Genomic DNA, 18,221 nt, shown 5'->3' on the forward strand with positions numbered 1-18,221 from the left:
TAAGTCATGTTGTGTCTTTTTTAGTCATTTGTGTCTTTTTTGTGTCTTTTTTGTTTTGTTTTTTTTGTGTCTTTTTTTGGTAATTTTGTGTCTTTTTTGTCATTGGTGTCATTTATGTGTCTTTTTTGTGTCTGTTTTAGTTATTTTTTGTCTTTTTTTGGTCATTTTGTGTCTTTTTTGTCATTTTTATGTCCTCTTTGGGTTTTTTTTTGGTTATTCTGTCTTCTCATTTTGTGTCTTTTTTGGTCATTCTGTGTCTTTTTCAAGACATTCAAAGATTTTGAATGCTTAAATATCATCTTTGCCATTTTTTCATGCTAATGTGTCCCTCTGATTAAACACTGGCCCCTCCTTGGCCCCCACAGTAAAATTGGTCTAGAACCGCCACTGGCTACAGGGACAGATGTTTCTCTCAGGAGTTGGTGGAGACCAAAAACTGAGCATTGGACTTGGACTTGTAAAGTCATAAACACACTTCCTAACAACACTCATGTCGCACTGTGTCTGCTGGATGTGTAAACACCATAGACTATAAATAATGGACACCCGTTGGTTTGTGGCCTGTTGGAAACATCAAGTTTAGCGCTACACTCTTCGCCATCTTGCGTCTATATCTTGTTTCCGATACAGGAAGCAGACCATATTTGGAGGCGCGAGAGGGCTCTGATCACTGTGCCTTAAGCTGCATTCTACCAAAAATTCCAGCAGGGGGCGCTAAGTTTGGTTGCAAAAACATTTCTGTCCATTCATTTCAGTGCAAAATGAGAGAACTTCTCACTTGATTTATTACCTCAGGATTTTTTTCAGGACAACACCATGGTCTCAATCACTAGTAAAACATCTTCTTCAAGACAATTTGATGTCAATAGTTCTAATAATGGCCCCATTTAGAAGAAAATAGAAGATAAAGAATCATATGATTTGGGGCGGGGCTACCTTTGATTGACAGGTCACTGACAAGGCGAGCTGTCATCAGGAGAGAAGCAGAACAATGCGTATCCACGGCAACGTGTCAATAAAGTTGTATATAACGTTATATAGATATAAAAAAGGACGTTTAGCGGTTTGGTCTCATAACTTTGACCCTTTCACTGTATTTTCACTTAATGACAGTTTATTTGAACGTTTTGTTCAGTAAAAATGTCTTGTTCAGCGTTTGGTTGGACTAACAGACACTCCAAGGAGTCGCTGCTCAGTTTTCTGAGGTAAATAACAAACATTTTGTTTTTGTCATTAAGTGAAAAACATCAAATTGTCTTGAAGAAGATGTTTTACTAGTGACTGAGACCATAGTGTTGTCCTAAAATAAATTTCTGAGGTAATAAATCAAGTGGGAAGTTTTCTCATTTTGCACTGAAATGAACGGACAGAAATGTTTTTGCAGCCACAGTTAGCGCCCCCTGCTGGAATTTTCACTAGAATGCAGCTTAAGGCACTTCCTGGTTTGCCTCCATACTCAGACCTGGAGGTTGCCGCCTGTTAAACACACACATTACATTAAAAGTGGTCATTTGTCAGCATTGTGCTTTTTAGCTTGTTCTTCTGCCCCCTGGTGGGAAAAACAATGAATTAATATTTTATTAATAATAACAGAAGTTGGGGGGCTTTCAGTTTGCTCTCACCTTTTTTTGTGTTTACATTAGAGTGATGCTTTAACTAAATATATTTACATGTGTTTGGCATCTCTCTGCAGCCGCCAATTCGTTTATCTGGAGCTTCGCTCGCTGGATCGTGCTGCCTCTGTTGCCCATAGCAACCATACTGAGCATCGTTTACTCCAGAGGTCAGTCACTCTGCTGCTCCACCAACACACACACACACACACACACACACACACACACACACACACACATTCTTGTACTTCTATCTTTGTGAGGACCCTCATTGGAACAGTGAATTCCCTAGCAAGGTTATAATAGGTTTCATTAGTTTTAGTTTTAATTTTGTTGTGAATTTTTGTTTTCAAATTCAGTTAGTTTTAATGAGTTTTTAGAGTGAGTTTGCTAGTTTTAGTTCAGTATTTATTTATTTTTTATTAGCTTTTTGTAATGGGGTATTTGTTGGGTGGGAGATTAAAAGAGGTCACAGTAAATTTTGCCTGTCTTATCCATCTTCATTATGTATGAAAAAAGTTGACATTTTCACGATAATTTTAGTTATTTTTAGTTAGTTTTGTAACCACACAATACAGTTTTAGTTAATTATCTTTTTTATTTTTTATTTCAGTTAACAAAAATATTTTTTTCAATTTTAGTCTTCGTTATTTTGTTTCGTTTTCGTTAACTATAACCTTACCCTAACCTTCACCATCACAACTAAATTTCCAACCCTAACAAAACATAAACCAAATATAACCTTTAACCCTAAAATAAAGTCTGAAATCGTCAAAAAAGCCTTTAAAGAAGTGTGTGTGTGTGTCCTTGTACTTCCTACATAGTGAGGACCAGAACACGTTTTTAACCAACAGAGTCAGGACATTTTTGCAAAGTGAGGACATTTCGGCCGGTCCATGTTTGAATCCTTTTCATCCTGCCTGTATACACCACTTAACAATGTTTAAATGCCATGTTGGTATATTTTTTTCACCTATATGACCTGATCATAATAGATTCTTTATTCTGACTTACTGGATCAACATTTTGAACCAAATAAACAAAGAAAAACCAACATAAATGTGATCTTGTGATTGTGTGTGATCCTGTCATCAACTCTGTTTTTTTATTCTAGTGGGACTCTATTTTATTTGTGTCTTGTGTGTTTAGCGTAACAATTTTGGTCATTTTGTGGCTTTGTAAGTTATTTTGTGTATTTTGTGTATTTTTGGTCATTTTGTGTCTTTTGTTTTGTATTTTTTCGTTATTTTGTGTCTGTTTTGGTAATTTTGTGTCTTTTTTGGTCATTTTGTGTCTCTTTTGTAATTTTGTGTCTTTTTTTAGTCATTTTGTGTCTTTTTTAAGTCATTTTGTGTCTGTTTTGGTAATTTTGTGCCTTTTTTGGGTCATTTTTGTGTCTTCTTTTTTAGTCATTTTGTGTATTTTTTGGTCATTTTGTGTCCTTTGTTTTGTATTTTTTTCATTATTTTGTGTCATTTTGTGTCTTTTTTAAGTCATTTTGTGTATTTTTTGGTCTTTTTGTGTCTTTTTTTAGTCATTTTGTGTCTTTTTTTGATTATGTTGTGTCTTTTTTGGTCATTTTGTGTCTCTTTTGTCATTTTGTGTCTTTTGTTTTGTATTTTTTTTTTTATTTTGTGTCTGTTTTGGTCATTTTGTGCCTTTTTTGGGTCATTTTTGTGTCTTTGTTTAGTCATTTTGTGTCTTTTTTTAGTCATTATTCCAACATAAAATGTGATTTTGAATCTTTTGAATCTGACACTGGCCTCATGGAGTTTCCAACTTTAGAGGTAAATTTACAGTTGTTTTTATGTCTGGATGTGATTTGGAGCTTTTGGGGACTCCAGAAGGTTAATCAAACTCTCAAATCTTTCTTTCACAGCAAGAACAAAGCACACTTCTCAGGTACAACTCTGCCCATTTTAATGCAACAAATATGATCATGGATGGCTTCGGTGAAACTGGTCAAACATGTTTTTGTCTCTTCTTTCTCCAGAAGGCAGAGGAGCTTTATGATGATGTAGGTGAGAGCAGAGCTGATCCAGTCTACCAGGATCCAGCAGCTTTCCCTCAGCTCAACTGATCACAGACGCCCAGAATCTTTGCAAGTCATTTTGTGTATTTTTTGGTCTTTTGTGTATTTTTGTGTATTCTTTGGTCATTTTATGTCTTTTGTTGTGTATTTTTTCATTATTTTGTGCCTTTTTTTGGGTCATTTTTGTGTCTTTTTCTAGTCATTTTGTGTCATTTTTGGTCATTTTGTGTCTTTTTTAAGTCATCTTGTGTATTTTTTGGTCTTTTTGTGTCTTTTGTTTTGTATTTTTTCGTTATTTTGTGTCTGTTTTGGTGATTTTGTGCCTTTTTTGGGTCATTTTTGTGTCTTTTTCTAGTCATGTGTCATTTTTGGTCATTTTGTGTCTTTTTTAAGTCATTTTGTGTATTTTTTGGTCTTTTTGTGTATTTTTTGGTCATTTTGTGTCTTTTGTTTTGTATTTTTTCGTTATTTTGTGTCTTTTTTGGTGATTTTGTGCCTTTTTCTAGTCATTTTGTGTCTTTTTTAAGTCATTTTGTGTATTTTTTGGTCATTTTGTGTCTTTTGTTTTGTATTTTTTCATTATTTTGTGTCTTTTTTTAGTCATTTTGTGTCTTTTTTTGTCATTTTGAGTCTTTTTTTGATTATGTCTAAAAAAGACACAAAATGACCAAAAAAGACACAATTTTTGGTCATTTTGTGTCTTTTTTTAGTCCAACATAAAATGTGATTTTGAATATTTTTTTACTTTCAAAACAGAGCAGAGCTGATCCAGTCTACGAGGATCCAACAGATTTCCCTCAGCTCAACTGATCACGGACGCCCAGAATCTTCTACAATCATTTCACACAAGGGTGAAATTACTGTGATTGTTTAAAAAGACACGAGATGTGTTCATTAAGAAGAAATAAGTTTGCATTTATTGGACAAACCAAACAGAGGCAAACTCACACAGTGTAAAGATGGAACATGTCATGGGATGAAAAATAAATGAAGGGTTTGATTCCAAAAAGCCATACATCCATTTTTGGAAAAAACTACCTGAAAACAGACAGCAGAATTTCCTTTATTGGACCTTTTCTGTCCAAATCATTTGATAGGATTCAGTGACTTTGTCTCCACACAGTGTATGTATCATTTTTGGAACAAAGCTCTTCAGATATATGTATTTATTTATATACTTTATACATTCTTTTCTTGCTGTACATTGAAGTCTCATGCTTTGCTTGAAACTGTGCTTTCAGCATTTATCCTCAATCACATGACAAAAAAACAAAAAAGAGCACACAGTATTCAGGATCAATGCTGCATAGTTTCAACTTTGGAATATCAAACATAATTTTTTATCTTTGTAACATAACCGTATATGTATGCATGTTCTGGAGATGGAAACTATGAAATCTGTTAGTTGTCAAAACAAGTCGAAAAATACACGTCATTTCTCGTATTTTAAAGAATGTTTCTCTTATTTTGAAACATTTTGGAGATCTATGGAAGATAGTGAACTATACGTAGTTCACATCAGAGTCCTGAAGAGCAGGAAGTAAACCGTCGGAGGATGTTTACAGGTCACGATATATCGACAACTGTCATCCAATAAAAGCTGCATGTGTTTGTTTGTTTGTGTGACATTTTCAGCACGAGTCACACCAACTGATATTTTGCAAGAAAACTAAATAGAAGCAATAAATAACAGGGATAAAACAATGAAGAAACCTTGGAAATGTTACGTACACAGAAATATCAACACAATTCAATATTACTCCTTTAGAAGGATGGTGTTCTGCCCGCCAACAAGAATTTAAACAAAAACAAATGTACTGATTCACTGCAATCTTCTAACAACAGGCTTGAGACATGATGGAGGTTCTGTGTGACCAATGAGAGGCCGGGACACAGAGCTACCCAACACCTTACAGTAAGAACACTTCAAATGGTTCATGAGGATAGCAGCACATCATTCTCTTGTAGTAACCTCCATTAAGGCAGTTGCAGGAAACATGAGAATTAGTATGTGAAGCAGAGAGGAGTGGAGATTATCTGGATGTTCATTAGAGAGGAACTCACACAGTCACTGGTGATGACCAAGGTTAGAATAGTTTGGGATTTTTCATTAGTTTTTGTTTTAATTTTGAATCTCGATTTTTGAGTTTTTAGAGTGAGTTTGCTAGTTTTAATTAGTTTTTATTCTTTGGAAAAGGCTTCGTTTTAGTTAGTTTTTTTGGTAATGGGGTATTTGTTGGGTACCAGATTCAGAAAAGTCACAATAAATGTTGCCTTTATTTTTTTGTCTGATTCAGCCCCAATAAGTTTATCCCGGGCCGGGTCGCGGGGGCAGCAGGCTAAGCAGGGCATTCCAGATAGATGGAATAGAATAGAATAGATTTCATATCAACCAAAAAGGTTTACGTACGAAAAAAGTTGACAAAGACGAAAACGAAGGACATTTTTACTATAATTTTAGTTCGTTTTTTTGGTAATGGGGTATTTGTTGTGTGCCAGATTCAGAAAAGCCACAATAAAAGTTTATTAAGTCATGAAACCATCCATTTTCCTCTGCTTATCCAGGGCCGGGTCGCGGGGGCAGCAGGCTAAGCGAGGTTTCCAGATGGATGAAATAGATTTCATATCAACCAAAAAGGTTTAAGTATGAAAAAAGTTGAAAAGACGAAAACTAAGGACATTTTTACTACAATTTTAGTTAGTTTTTTTGGTAATGGGGTATTTGTTGGGTACCAGATTCAGAAAAGCCACAATAAAAGTTTATTAAGTCATGAAACCATCCATCCAGTTTCCTCCGCTTACCCAGGGCCGGGTCGCGGGGGCAGCAGGCTAAGCAGGGCATTCCAGATAGATGAAATAGATTTCATATCAACCAAAAAGGTTTACGTATGAAAAAAGTTGACAAAGACGAAAACTAAGGACATTTTTACTATAATTTTAGTTCGTTTTGTAACCACAAAATACAGTTTTAGTTTATCGTTTTTATAAAAACTCGTTTCTATTTTTATTTCAGTTAACGAAAATGTTTTTTTCGACTCTAGTTTTCGTTATTTCGTTAGTTTTCGTTAGCTATAATAACCTTGGTGATGACACTTGTCCACACTAAACCGGCTCATTTTTAAAATGCTGTCTAAAACCAGATAAAAACAGTAAATCTGAGGGAAATGATCTTGCTGCATGGACAGATAATTTCACTTGACAAGATTTCTTAAATTAAGATTATTAAATCTATCCTAAATGAACTCTTTAAACAAGATAAATTAAAGCTCCAAGCAGTGATGAACTGGCCCGAGCAGAGTGACCTGATGTTTATTTGTTTCTTACCAAGACAAAAAACAACTTTAGATTTAGAAGTGTTAGATATTTATCTTGTTTTAAGAGTTAATTTCTTATTTTAAGCGTTCAACATGCTTATTTCTAGATCATTACCCTCAGATTTACTGTTTTTATCTGGTTTTTAGACACCTTTTTTTGCAGTTCTCCGTTCTTCTTTGTCGTTTGTTCACAAGCAAAGGACAAAACTGTGCTTTACATCTGGTGAGACAAACACAACCACAGCTGAAGGAATCAAACAAATCAACATTCTTGCAGGTTAATGACTCGGTTTCTGTTTTGTCAGATCTACTGACGCTTTAACCCTCCTGTACTCCTGGGCTCAAACAACAACAAAGGGTAGACAAAGGGTTAAATGAGCGACCACAGAGAGTTAAAGGAGATGTTCAGACTGTCTGAGGTTAAAACAAGCAAAACTGTTTTAAAAAGTAGCCGGCGTAGTGTGGATATCCTCCCAGAGAGAAGAGGGGAATCTTTTGTTTCTGATATCACCTCAGAGTTTGAAAATGGAGACAGATGAAAGAAAAGACAGAAGAAAAGACTGGAGTCTCTAAGATTCACTGGTCACTTATAGCATGCTCTCATTATTACACCAACAACATGGTGACCATATTTACAGCAGCTCATTCACAGGGGGGTCAAATCAACATATTCATATGGGAGTACAAAGAGCCAATCAGTGACTACAGTACACGTGGGTCTGCTCGCCGTTTCCTATTGGCTGGAATGGAAGTGACAGCAGTAGTGCAGATGGGAAACCAATCAGAAGGACCTACAGCGTCCAACCTTATTGAACCTGGTGTTATCTGGAGCCGTGCGTATTGCGTATGGCTTGGAGATGCTTTATCTTTATGCTCTGACAGTCAAAGACCACATGTCCATCCCGATCAGACGGGAGCTTTTATAGTTCTTCATAATCACCGCCGTCTCTTTTGATGGAGCCCGCTCCTCCTCCGCCCAGGAAGTCCTCCAGCTCATCCACTTCTGTTTTCTTGGGCCGGGACTTCTTCTTCTTTTTCTCTTTGTCCTCTCCCGCTGCAGCTTCCTCTTTCTCCTTTTTCTTGTGTTTGTGTTTCTTCTTGCTCTTTTCATCCTCCTAAAACACAGAAGGCATGCTTTACTGCAGTAGTTCTCAACCTTTTTGAGTCGCGACCCCCAATTTAACATGCATGTTGTCCAAGACCCCCACTCACTGAACACAATCTCACACGCACAGTTCAGATCACCCAAAAAAGGAACAAAATGACCAAAAAAAGACACAAAATGACCAAAAAAAGACACAAAATAACAAAAAAAGGAAACAGAATGACCCAAAAAGACACAAAATGACTTAAAAAAAGACGAAAAATGACCAAAAAAGAGACAAAATTACCAAAAAAGGAAACAAAATGACCATAAAAGACACAAAATTACTTAAAAAAAAAGACGAAAAAAAAGACACAAAATGACCAAAAAAGACACAAAATGACTAAAAGAACACAAAGTTACCAAAAAAAGGCATTAAGTGACCAAAAAGACTAAAACACATGAACACATGAACACTTTAACACAGTGGAGACAGAGCTGACTTCCAAAATGATTTGGCGACCCCCAGAAATCATCTCACGACCCCAGCTGGGGTCCCGACCCCAAGGTTGAGAATAGCTGGTTTACTGGACCGATATGACAGGGTAGGATTTACAGGATGAAGTGTAAACAACAATAACTCTACCTCTTTGCTTTTCTTCTTCTTTTTCTTCTTGTCTTTGGAGGCGTGTGTGCTTTCTTTCTCTGAAACAGGAGCAGATACATACAGCAGTCTAGTGGTGATCAATGACTGAATAGTAGAAGTGTGACGATACTCTCAGCTCACGAGAACGAGACGAGACGAGATTTTAAGAAAACTAACCGACTTGTACATGCATTTTGAAATGTTTTATTATAACTCTTTACATGCATGATGTAAGCACGAGCTTTTAATAAACTTATTCTTTCACAAATTGAAACTAAAACTAAAATCTATAAAAGTTAGAATAAAATAAATTAAATATTTCTTTCTTTTTTTCAAGTGCAAACTACATGCAGTGTCTCCCTTACAAAAAGGCCCCCAGAGGGATTTAGAGACTCTGGAGGTGACGTTTGGTTTTCGATCGTCGCGTAATCGCTTAGCGACAGTTTCGACCGTGATCACATAATCGATGGATTAAACACGGGAGAAGCAACTGTTGCCTCCGTCGTTAACTGTGCACAACATCAGCAGCTGATCATAAACAAAGCAGCATGGCTAATTATGCACAGAGTCTCAGCTGATCATAAACATAGTGATTGTGAATTAACGGCATCACTAACTGTGCACAGAGTGTCTGGTGCTTGTTGTAAACAAACAGAGATCGCTAAGTGAACAACTCCTGCAGCAGCAGCACATACACACTGTACTGCTACAGAGCTAACTGTTAGCCTGTTAGCAATTTGCAGACTTACCAACGCAACGAGAAATATCGTCAAAAAAAAAAGAAAAAAAAAAGAAAAAAGAAAAAAGTTGACAAAGACGAAAACAAAGGACATCACTATAATTATAGTTAGTTTTGTAACCACAAAATACAGTTTCAGTTGGTTATCGTTTTTTAAAAACCTTGTTTTTATTTTTTATTTCAGTTCACGAAAATGTTTTTTCAATTATAGTTTTCGTTATTTCGTTAACTTAAATATACTTGCAACACACTGGCACCAGAGGGCTCCCACATACTCCTGTTCTGGTGCTGGTCAGGGACCTTGATCGGTTGCACAAAAGAAGACTGAGGATGGGCCTAGGTCTGGTGTTTCTGAATAATAAAAAACACAGTCGACAAGCTGTCCGCTGTGCTGAGGACTGGCCTGTTTTTGTTTTTTTAGGGCTATTTGAGGTGTGTTAAAATGTGGCTACAAGATTCTATGGTTCATTTTAATCTGCTTAGTTAACAGTTAATGAACGGTTAATGAGGATTGGCTATTGTTAATAGCCAATCCTATTGTTCTAATCCAAAGGACAGAGTTCGAGCTGGACCCACAGACAGATATTAATGTCTTACCTTCCGGCTCCTCGCTGCTCTCCTTGGCTGCGGGAGCTTCTTCTTGGAAGCCGAGGCCAAACAGGTCGGTGTCGTCCTTGTGTTTGAAGGAGATCAGGGTGGGCTTCAGGGGTTCTGGCTCCTTGGATAACTGCATGTCGTCGTCAGAAAGGTCGGACAGAAGCTCATCTCTGACTGGAAACGCTTCCTGGGAAGACAGGAGGGAATGTTTGGACCGTATTCTGTCTGGTTTGTATCTGGTATGTTGTGCATCTAAATGATAGATGTCACTGGGAAGGAACTCTCTTCTACTTCACCTTTGTTATTTTTGGTGTGTCGGAGGCTTCAGACTCAAAGTCAGGGTCGTCCATGACGAAGGAGAGCATCTGCTGGGCTACGGGGGCCTCGGGGTCCGTGTCGGAGTCCTCAGCTCGGGCCGGGCTGCCCTTCTTGCTGCCCTGCTCTGCTGCTGGAGTTAGAGTGAGCAAGATGGATGCTGCACTCTGACCTTTGACCTCTGGAGCTTTAGATGTCACCTTTGCTTTGGTGGTGTGGATCACAGGCCTGATAAGAAACATTCATTAGCAATTTATTCCATATACTCCATTTATATAGTGCATACTGCCCTACGAAGACTAACTGCAGTAACTACAATGTTGGTCGAAATTGAGTTATAACTAAAAATGAACTCCTTGATGTCTGTTTTATCTTGTGACAAAGTTTTAGATTTCAATTTTTGCTCTATTTCAAAGAAATAATTATATAAAAAAATTGCAGTAACTACAAAATCCAACTCAAAACCAAAGCTGACCACAGTAACTTCACTTAGTTGGTCCGCTTTGGATATATGGATGGATGGATGGATGGATGGATAGATGGATAGATGGATAGATGGATGGATAGATAGATAGATAGATAGATAGAAGTCCTATTTTGTTCAAATTCATGGCTGTTATGCCTCCTCTCGTGTGTTGATTCATAACCTTTTAATAAACTTGTTTTATTGATCAATTAATGTCCTCACTTATCTTAACCAACTCCTTACTTCTCCAGCTGGTAGAGGTTGCAAGTCATCAACAAATCAAAACAGCTAAACAACAGCGAAAAACAAGCCAAGGACACATTTTGTAATTTGACATACATCCATGGAGTTTACTGCAGGATCACACTGTGTTTATTCTAGTAACTTGTCAAAAATAAGTCCCAGATATGTCAGAAAACCTAACAGAGTCTTGTCGGGGTCAATAATATCAACCAGTAGTGCAAAAGCTCAGTGTGTTTCACCAGAGATTCTAGATGTGAGACGCTTCACTGTCAAATTAGTTCCTGTAACTGTGTCGCATGGATTTCAACACTGCCATGTCCATTGAGAAGACCAGCAGCATGTGTGAGTCTATTGATTCCAATGGGAGGAATGAGAGGGAGCACAGATTATGGCTTAATCCTTGTTTCAGACAGACAAATCAGGAGAAAATTAACTTTGTTCCAGGCCCATCTCTGACTCAGACACTCACTCTCACAAGATCTGGCAACATAGATAGCATTAGTGTTAGGCAAAAATCTCATGAGGACGGATGATGTTAGCCGAAGTGTGATGCCCGAGATAACTAATGTTTCACATAACATAACATGGTTGTGTTATAGTATATAACAGGCAAGAGTGAGGCTAGTGGTTAGCACTCTTGCTTCTCGCCGGTTCGACTCCCGCCTGCGGCTCTTCTGTGTGGAGTTTGCATGTTCTCCCCGTGTCAACGTGGGTTCTCACGCCGGCTTCCTCCCACAGTCCAAAAACATGCACTTAGGTTTAATTAATTGATGACTCTAAATTGTCCAAAGAAGTGAATGAGAGCGTGAATGGTTGTCTGTCTCTATAGGGCTGTTTCCACTACTGGGCAATACCTGGAATGAGGCGGGTCTCACTGGCCGAAACACCCCTAATTTGAATACGAGCAGTCGGGAGCGGTCTTTTGTTGGGACTTTTTTCGGCCCTGTAGAAGAGCAGGGTCTGAATGCAGTGCTGCTGAATTTAGCGACTATTTTTCAAGAAGGCAACTGGAGACAAATCCAGCGACTCCTTCTTACTCTTCTTAACGAGCAGCTTGTTAAGAAGTGCCGCCGTTAGCGGCAGTTAGCTACAGTTAGCTCTGTAGCAGTACAGTGTGTATGTGCTAACAGGCTAACAGTTAGCTCTGTAGCAGTACAGTGTGTATGTGCTAACAGGCTAACAGTTAGCTCTGTAGCAGTACAGTGTGTATGTGCTAACAGTTAGCTCTGTAGCAGTACAGTGTGTATGTGCTAACAGGCTAACAGTTAGCTCTGTAGCAGTACAGTGTGTATGTGCTAACAGGCTAACAGTTAGCTCTGTAGCAGTACAGTGTGTATGTGCTGCTGCTGCAGGAGGTGTTCACTTAGTTATCTCTGTTTGTTTACAACAAGCACCAGACACTCTGTGCACAGTTAGTGATGCTGTTAATCCACAATCACTATGTTTATGATCAGCAGAGACTCTGTGCATAATTAGCCATGCTGCTTTCAGCTGCTGACGTTGTGCACAGTTAGCGACGGTGAAAAACCAAACGTCACCTCCAGAGTCTCTAAATCCCTCTGGGGGCTAACTTGTAATAGAAAGTGAGCAGACTTTTGGGAGTGTGTTGCCTGAGACTTTCCCGGTGGACACTTTTCCCCCTAGTGGAAACACGGCTATTGTGTCTGCCCTGTGATCGTCTGGAGACCTGTCCAGGGTGAACCCCACCTCTCTCCCAATGTCAGCTGGGATCAGCTGCGGTGCAAATTAAGATGAATTAATTGCACAAAAATGAACGTGTTAAAAAAATTTACGCATTTTAACCGAACTTATTTTTGCACCGCGGAACGTTTCTCACTGGATGAGTTTCAGGAGGACCGATTATACTGGAGCACCAACTAGTGTTGATGAGTTGAGACAACAACAAACCACAGTGAACATGAAGGAAGAAGCTGATGAGACCTTTGGTTGGCCCCGTGGATGATGGGACATTTAGTTACTAAAAACCAACGGAGGGAAGCGTCCATAAGAGCATAGTTGTGTTGCTAGGCAACAAGGAATTCACATCCAGCCTCAAGTATCACCTCAATGCTAAACATATAGCAGCTAGCGTGGACGCGAATGTGGTATTCAATGGTATACTAAAAATCCAAAAATTAAAAAAAATTACTTCTCACTGTTCTCAGGTTAAACATTTATATGCGATTAAAATGTGATTAATTTCGATTAATTAATTACAAAGCCTCTAATTCATAAGATTAATTCTTTTAATCTAGTCCCGGCCCTACATAAAACATTAAGATAAATGTAGCCTCAATTTTTTTGTTGAGTAAAATGTAGAAATCAGCTGAACTTGCACCCCATGGCGTCAAATGCTTAGTATATTAAGGGTTAGGATTGGTTAACTTCTGCTCTTACTTAGCCACAACATCAAGCGTCCATACCACGACACAGTCACGCCGGTCTGAAAAAGGACTTACGCTTTGAGCTCGGGTTCACTGTCCACGTCTTGGTCCAGAGTGACGGCGGGGGCTGGGAGCCCCTCCTCCTCGTCACTGGTCAGAGTGATATCTTTACTGAGGGGCAGGGTCTTAGGTTGGGGGAGACTGGGCTCCGTGTCGTCAGGGTCCAGCTCATCCTGGAAACGGGACACCATGGGGTTCCCTCTGCCTTCACCATCACTGAGACACAGAAGGACAGGAAATACTGTTTTACCTTCACCGACAGAGAGAGAGAGATGCTCCTGCAGCTCTGCTAAAACAGAACCACAGTGACACTGGATGCTGATAAATCTAACATCTATATCTTGTCACATCCAAACTAAGTCAACTCGATGGAGTTTTGGGCTATTTTGTCCATTTTTTTAATCCTTTTCATCCTGCCTGTATACACCACTTAAAACATGTTTAAATGCCATGTTGGTATATATTTTTTTCAGCACAACCTCACCTATATGACCTGATAATAATAGATTTTTTATTCTGACTTACTGGATCAACATTTTGAACCAAAAAGAAACAAATAAAAAACATTTAATGTGATCCTGTGATTGTGTGTGATCCTGTCATCAACTCTGGTTTTTATTCTAGTGCGACTCGGGTCACTTTGTGTCTTTTTTTTGTTTTTAGTCATTTTGTGTCTTTTTTAGTCATTTTGTGTCTTTTTTGGGTCACTTTGTGTCTTTTGTTGTGTCTTTTTTAGTCATTTTGTGTCTTTGTTTAGTCATTTTGTGTCTTTTTTTGTCATTTTGTGTCTTTTTCGGGTCACTTTGTCTTTTGTTGTGTCTTTTTTAGTCATTTTGTGTCTTTGTTTAGTCATTTTGTGTCTTTTTTTGTCATTTTGTGTCTTTTTCGGGTCACTTTGTCTTTTGTTGTGTCTTTTTTAGTCATTTTGTGTCTTTGTTTAGTCATTTTGTGTCTTTTTTTTGTCATTTTGTGTCTTTTTCGGGTCACTTTGTGTCTTTTGTTGTGTCTTTTTTAAGTCATTTTGTGTCTTTTTTCGTCATTTTGTCTTTTTTAGTCATTTTGTGTCTTTTTTGGGTCACTTTGTGTCTTTTGTTGTGTCTTTTTTGTCATTTTGTGTCTTTGTTTAGTCATTTTGTGTCTTTTTTAGTCATTTTGTGTCTTTTCCGGGTCACTTTGTCTTTTGTTGTGTCTTTTTTAGTCATTTTGTGTCTTTGTTTAGTCAATTTGTGTCTTTTTTTTGTCATTTTGTGTCTTTTTCGGGTCACTTTGTGTCTTTTGTTGTGTCTTTTTTTAGTCATTTTGTGTCTTTTTTCGTCATTTTGTCTTTTTTAGTCATTTGATGTCTTTTTCAGGTCACTTTGTGTCTTTTATTGAGTCTTTTTTAAATAATTTTGTGTCTTTTTTAGTGATTTTGTGTCTTTGCAAGTCATTTTGTGTCTTTTTTCATCACTTTATGTCTTTTTTAGTCATTTTGTGTCTTTTTCGGGTCACTTTGTGTCTTTTGTTGTGTCTTTTTTTAGTCATTTTGAGTCTTTTTTTGTCATTTTGTGTCTTTTTTTTCATTTCTTTTTTACTCCTTTAGTCCAACATAAAATGTCATTTTGAATCTTTTTTTTTTTAACTTTCAAAACACTATCATGCTCAATAAAGAATTTTAAATGTTGCAAATGTGAACAAAGGTGTCAAATCTACCATATAAGAGGGTTCCATCCAGTTCTATCATTTTATACTAAATCTATTTGAGCTTGTCTCCAGTTTTACTTGGTATATCATCATCAAACTGAAACTGGCCTCATGGAGTTTACAGCCAGAACTTTAGAGGTAAATTTACAGTAGGGCTCCACGCTGCTTTGTTTTCTAGTCTGGATGTGATGAAGAAGTCTGGATTTGGTGCTTTTAGAGACTCCAGAGGGTTAAAGAAACTCTCAAATCTTTCTTTCACAGCAAGAACAAAGCACACTTTTATTATTTAATTTTATTCTTAAAAAGAACACAATGAATAAAGCTTTGTTTGTTATCCATGTGAAGATTAATAAATGAAGGCCATCACCGAAAAGATAAGTTAGCTAACTCAAAATGATAAAAGTATTGGTGAACGTCTCACCTGTCGCTGTCCACAGCCGCTGCAGGCTGAGACACCTTGGACTTGGAGGGCAAGCTGTCCTCCAGGAAGCTCTTATCCAGTCTCTCATCCGGCACAAAGTCATCCACACTCTGGACCTTAGCAGGACACGCTGGTGCTGGAGGTTCGTCTGAGGACAACATAGAGCCCAATGTCTGTTAAATCATCAAATACTTTTACTTTACTCAAACCTACACTTGCAGATTTGTGTGTGGCTTGTTAACCTCACAATGAAAGCCTGAAATCACATGACATTCCTTTGACCACTTTAAGCTCCGCATTTCTCTCCAGTCTTGTGACTCCTTGGTATTTACTTGTTTGGTTTCAGTTCTGATCCCATCAAAAGCTGACATAAATTACAGAATTACACATTTCTGAACAGAAAAACAATAGCTATTGGAATCATGTAATAAAAACCCTGCATCTAATTGTTTTCCAATAATAATAGTATAACAAAGACTGGGACAAAAAAATGTTTTTCTCTATAGGAAACAGTCCAGTAAATGAATCTGATTTGACAAAATATGTAAAGTCCATGTATCTCTCCAGAGCAGGGGTGTCCAAATTTGGCCCGCAGTGTAATTTACCAAATAGCAAATTATTATACTATAAAAGCTGACCCGCCGGTATTATACGACGCATTTACCGCTAATACTACAAATCCCACAATGCCCTGCTGTTGTTTTGGCGCGTCAATCAGGACAGGACCCAGAAACGCTCCTCTGTGACAGTCGTCATAGCAACCTCAAGCTAGAGCTGTCTCCGAGCTACCCCTTCCCAAAAATGGAGAAAAGAAAGGCAGAATTTATTAACCTGTTGAAAAAGTTTATTTTGATATTTAAATCAGAAGGATGCAAATAGAAAAGAGGCATAGGATTTTTATTTAATTTTTATTCAATACATTAATGACATTGATGTGTTTTTTATTTGAAATTTGATTTGCATGTCTGCACTATTTAGTTATATATTGTATGTTTATAAGCGTTGCTAGTTCCATATTCAATGTTAAAGCAAAACATGTTTGGTATATATTAAAAGGTTTATTTGTTCAATGTTGGCCCGCGATTTTATTCAAGTTTTACATTTTGGCCCATTGTGTATTTGAGTTTGACACCCCTGGTCTAGAAAGACTTACAAGATGCATTTAATTATTTTCACAGGTTAGACATGAGGGACATTTTCTGATAACTTTACTGAGTCATCAAATGTAGTTGTGGGTTAAAAACTTAGTTGTTAATTAGAGGAAATTTAATATGTTCTTGTATTAGTCATGCTTAGAATGCTGCAGTTCACACTGATTTAGGGAGTCAGTATTAATGGTGAACATGTACTCCGCAGGTTGGCTTTTGTTGAAAGTCTGGAATTGTTATGGACTACGTTAGGTAAATAAGACCAGTCAGTAGTGATTTCACCAAAGAAACAAGAGGATCGTCCTGCATATTCCTCTTCCCTGCTGTCACCTGCAGTGAATCTATTTTCAGAATAGATACGCTTCTATTACAGCAAATGATAAAACTGAACTGCATACAGCTGTTCACAATAAAATGCTGTAGCGGGCAATTCATTTTATTTATTTTTTGGTGTCATAATGACAATAAATGTCTGTTTCATAACCAAATGTGTTGCTGCAACTCATTTGCTCTTTGTGACAATTGAGAAACTTCAGATTGGCTTAGATCTTAAGTGAGTGGTACAATACATGCTAGGAGAATGAATTGAGAATCATACTGTGTTGTTTGGAGAATTGTTATTTTTCCTTACTGTTCACTTTGAACTGACATCAATTTGTTTGCTTGGAAACAGTATATTTTTACATTTGAAGCATATTTCCAAGGCAAGTTTGGTCTTAAATTGAATTTAAAGTGGTATTAAAAGGTCAAAAAGTCTTAAATTTAACTGTGTATACATGTAGACACCCTGTAATACATCCTTGTAGACAAATGATAATGTTAGGCCTATTTAAGTAGTAGAATGTGATTTTACAGTACAGTTCTGTTGTAATATGTCACAAAGCAACTCCTACCGAGGAGCAAATGACCCTGCAAGGAGGTAAAGCTAGTTTAAATTGGATCAAAGTTCAAATATATGTAGTGTCCTCTGAGTGGGGTCCCCCACCAAAAAGAGAAATTGTTTATTTTCACTATTTAATTCACTACAGAAGTGAGTCTAATGTGAGTCAGAGTCGTAGGAGTCACTCTTCTGATCAGATGTTTCACTTCCTCCACAGTTTTCTCCTCAACTGGAGCTGGCAGCTACAGAGTTGTGGTCTCAACATCAACCAAAAAAGAAAAACACATCAAATATGTGGATCATCTGAGGCGCCACCACCTCCAGGCCTAGAACAACATACTCATTGTTTGCTATCCAACTGTTCATATGTTTTGTTAATAAATGTTTCTTTTTTTGTTTAAATTGAGACTTGTGTAACATTTGTTATCATTGTGTAATTTTTATCATAGATGGAGGGAGAAAAGGCAATATCGGCTTCAAGAATCCAAAAAAAAAAATCGGCAGCACATATCAGGGATCGGTTAAATCAAATCAAATCAATTTTATTTATATAGCCCAAAATCACAAATCACAGATTTGCCTCAAAGGGCTTCACA

General features: G+C 37.5%; 1 protein-coding gene across 2 annotated transcripts in view; it reads right to left on the reverse strand.

Annotated features, from left to right (window-relative positions):
- Positions 1–5,076: 5,076 nt before the first annotated feature.
- rabl6b (RAB, member RAS oncogene family-like 6b) overlaps positions 5,077–18,221 on the reverse strand; it is a 29,533-nt gene continuing 16,388 nt past the window's right edge. For both annotated transcript variants that reach the window (XM_059336838.1, XM_059336839.1), the window contains 6 exons: positions 15,598–15,745; positions 13,509–13,709; positions 10,322–10,568; positions 10,026–10,212; positions 8,690–8,748; positions 5,077–8,074 (listed from right to left, as the gene is read on the reverse strand). In XM_059336838.1, the coding sequence (XP_059192821.1) occupies positions 7,880–8,074; positions 8,690–8,748; positions 10,026–10,212; positions 10,322–10,568; positions 13,509–13,709; positions 15,598–15,745 (1,037 nt within the window). In that variant the 3' untranslated portion in view covers positions 5,077–7,879. The remainder of the gene's footprint in view (positions 8,075–8,689; positions 8,749–10,025; positions 10,213–10,321; positions 10,569–13,508; positions 13,710–15,597; positions 15,746–18,221) is intronic.

Source organism: Centropristis striata, chromosome 7, assembly GCF_030273125.1.
Source record: "Centropristis striata isolate RG_2023a ecotype Rhode Island chromosome 7, C.striata_1.0, whole genome shotgun sequence".
NCBI lineage: Eukaryota > Metazoa > Chordata > Actinopteri > Perciformes > Serranidae > Centropristis > Centropristis striata.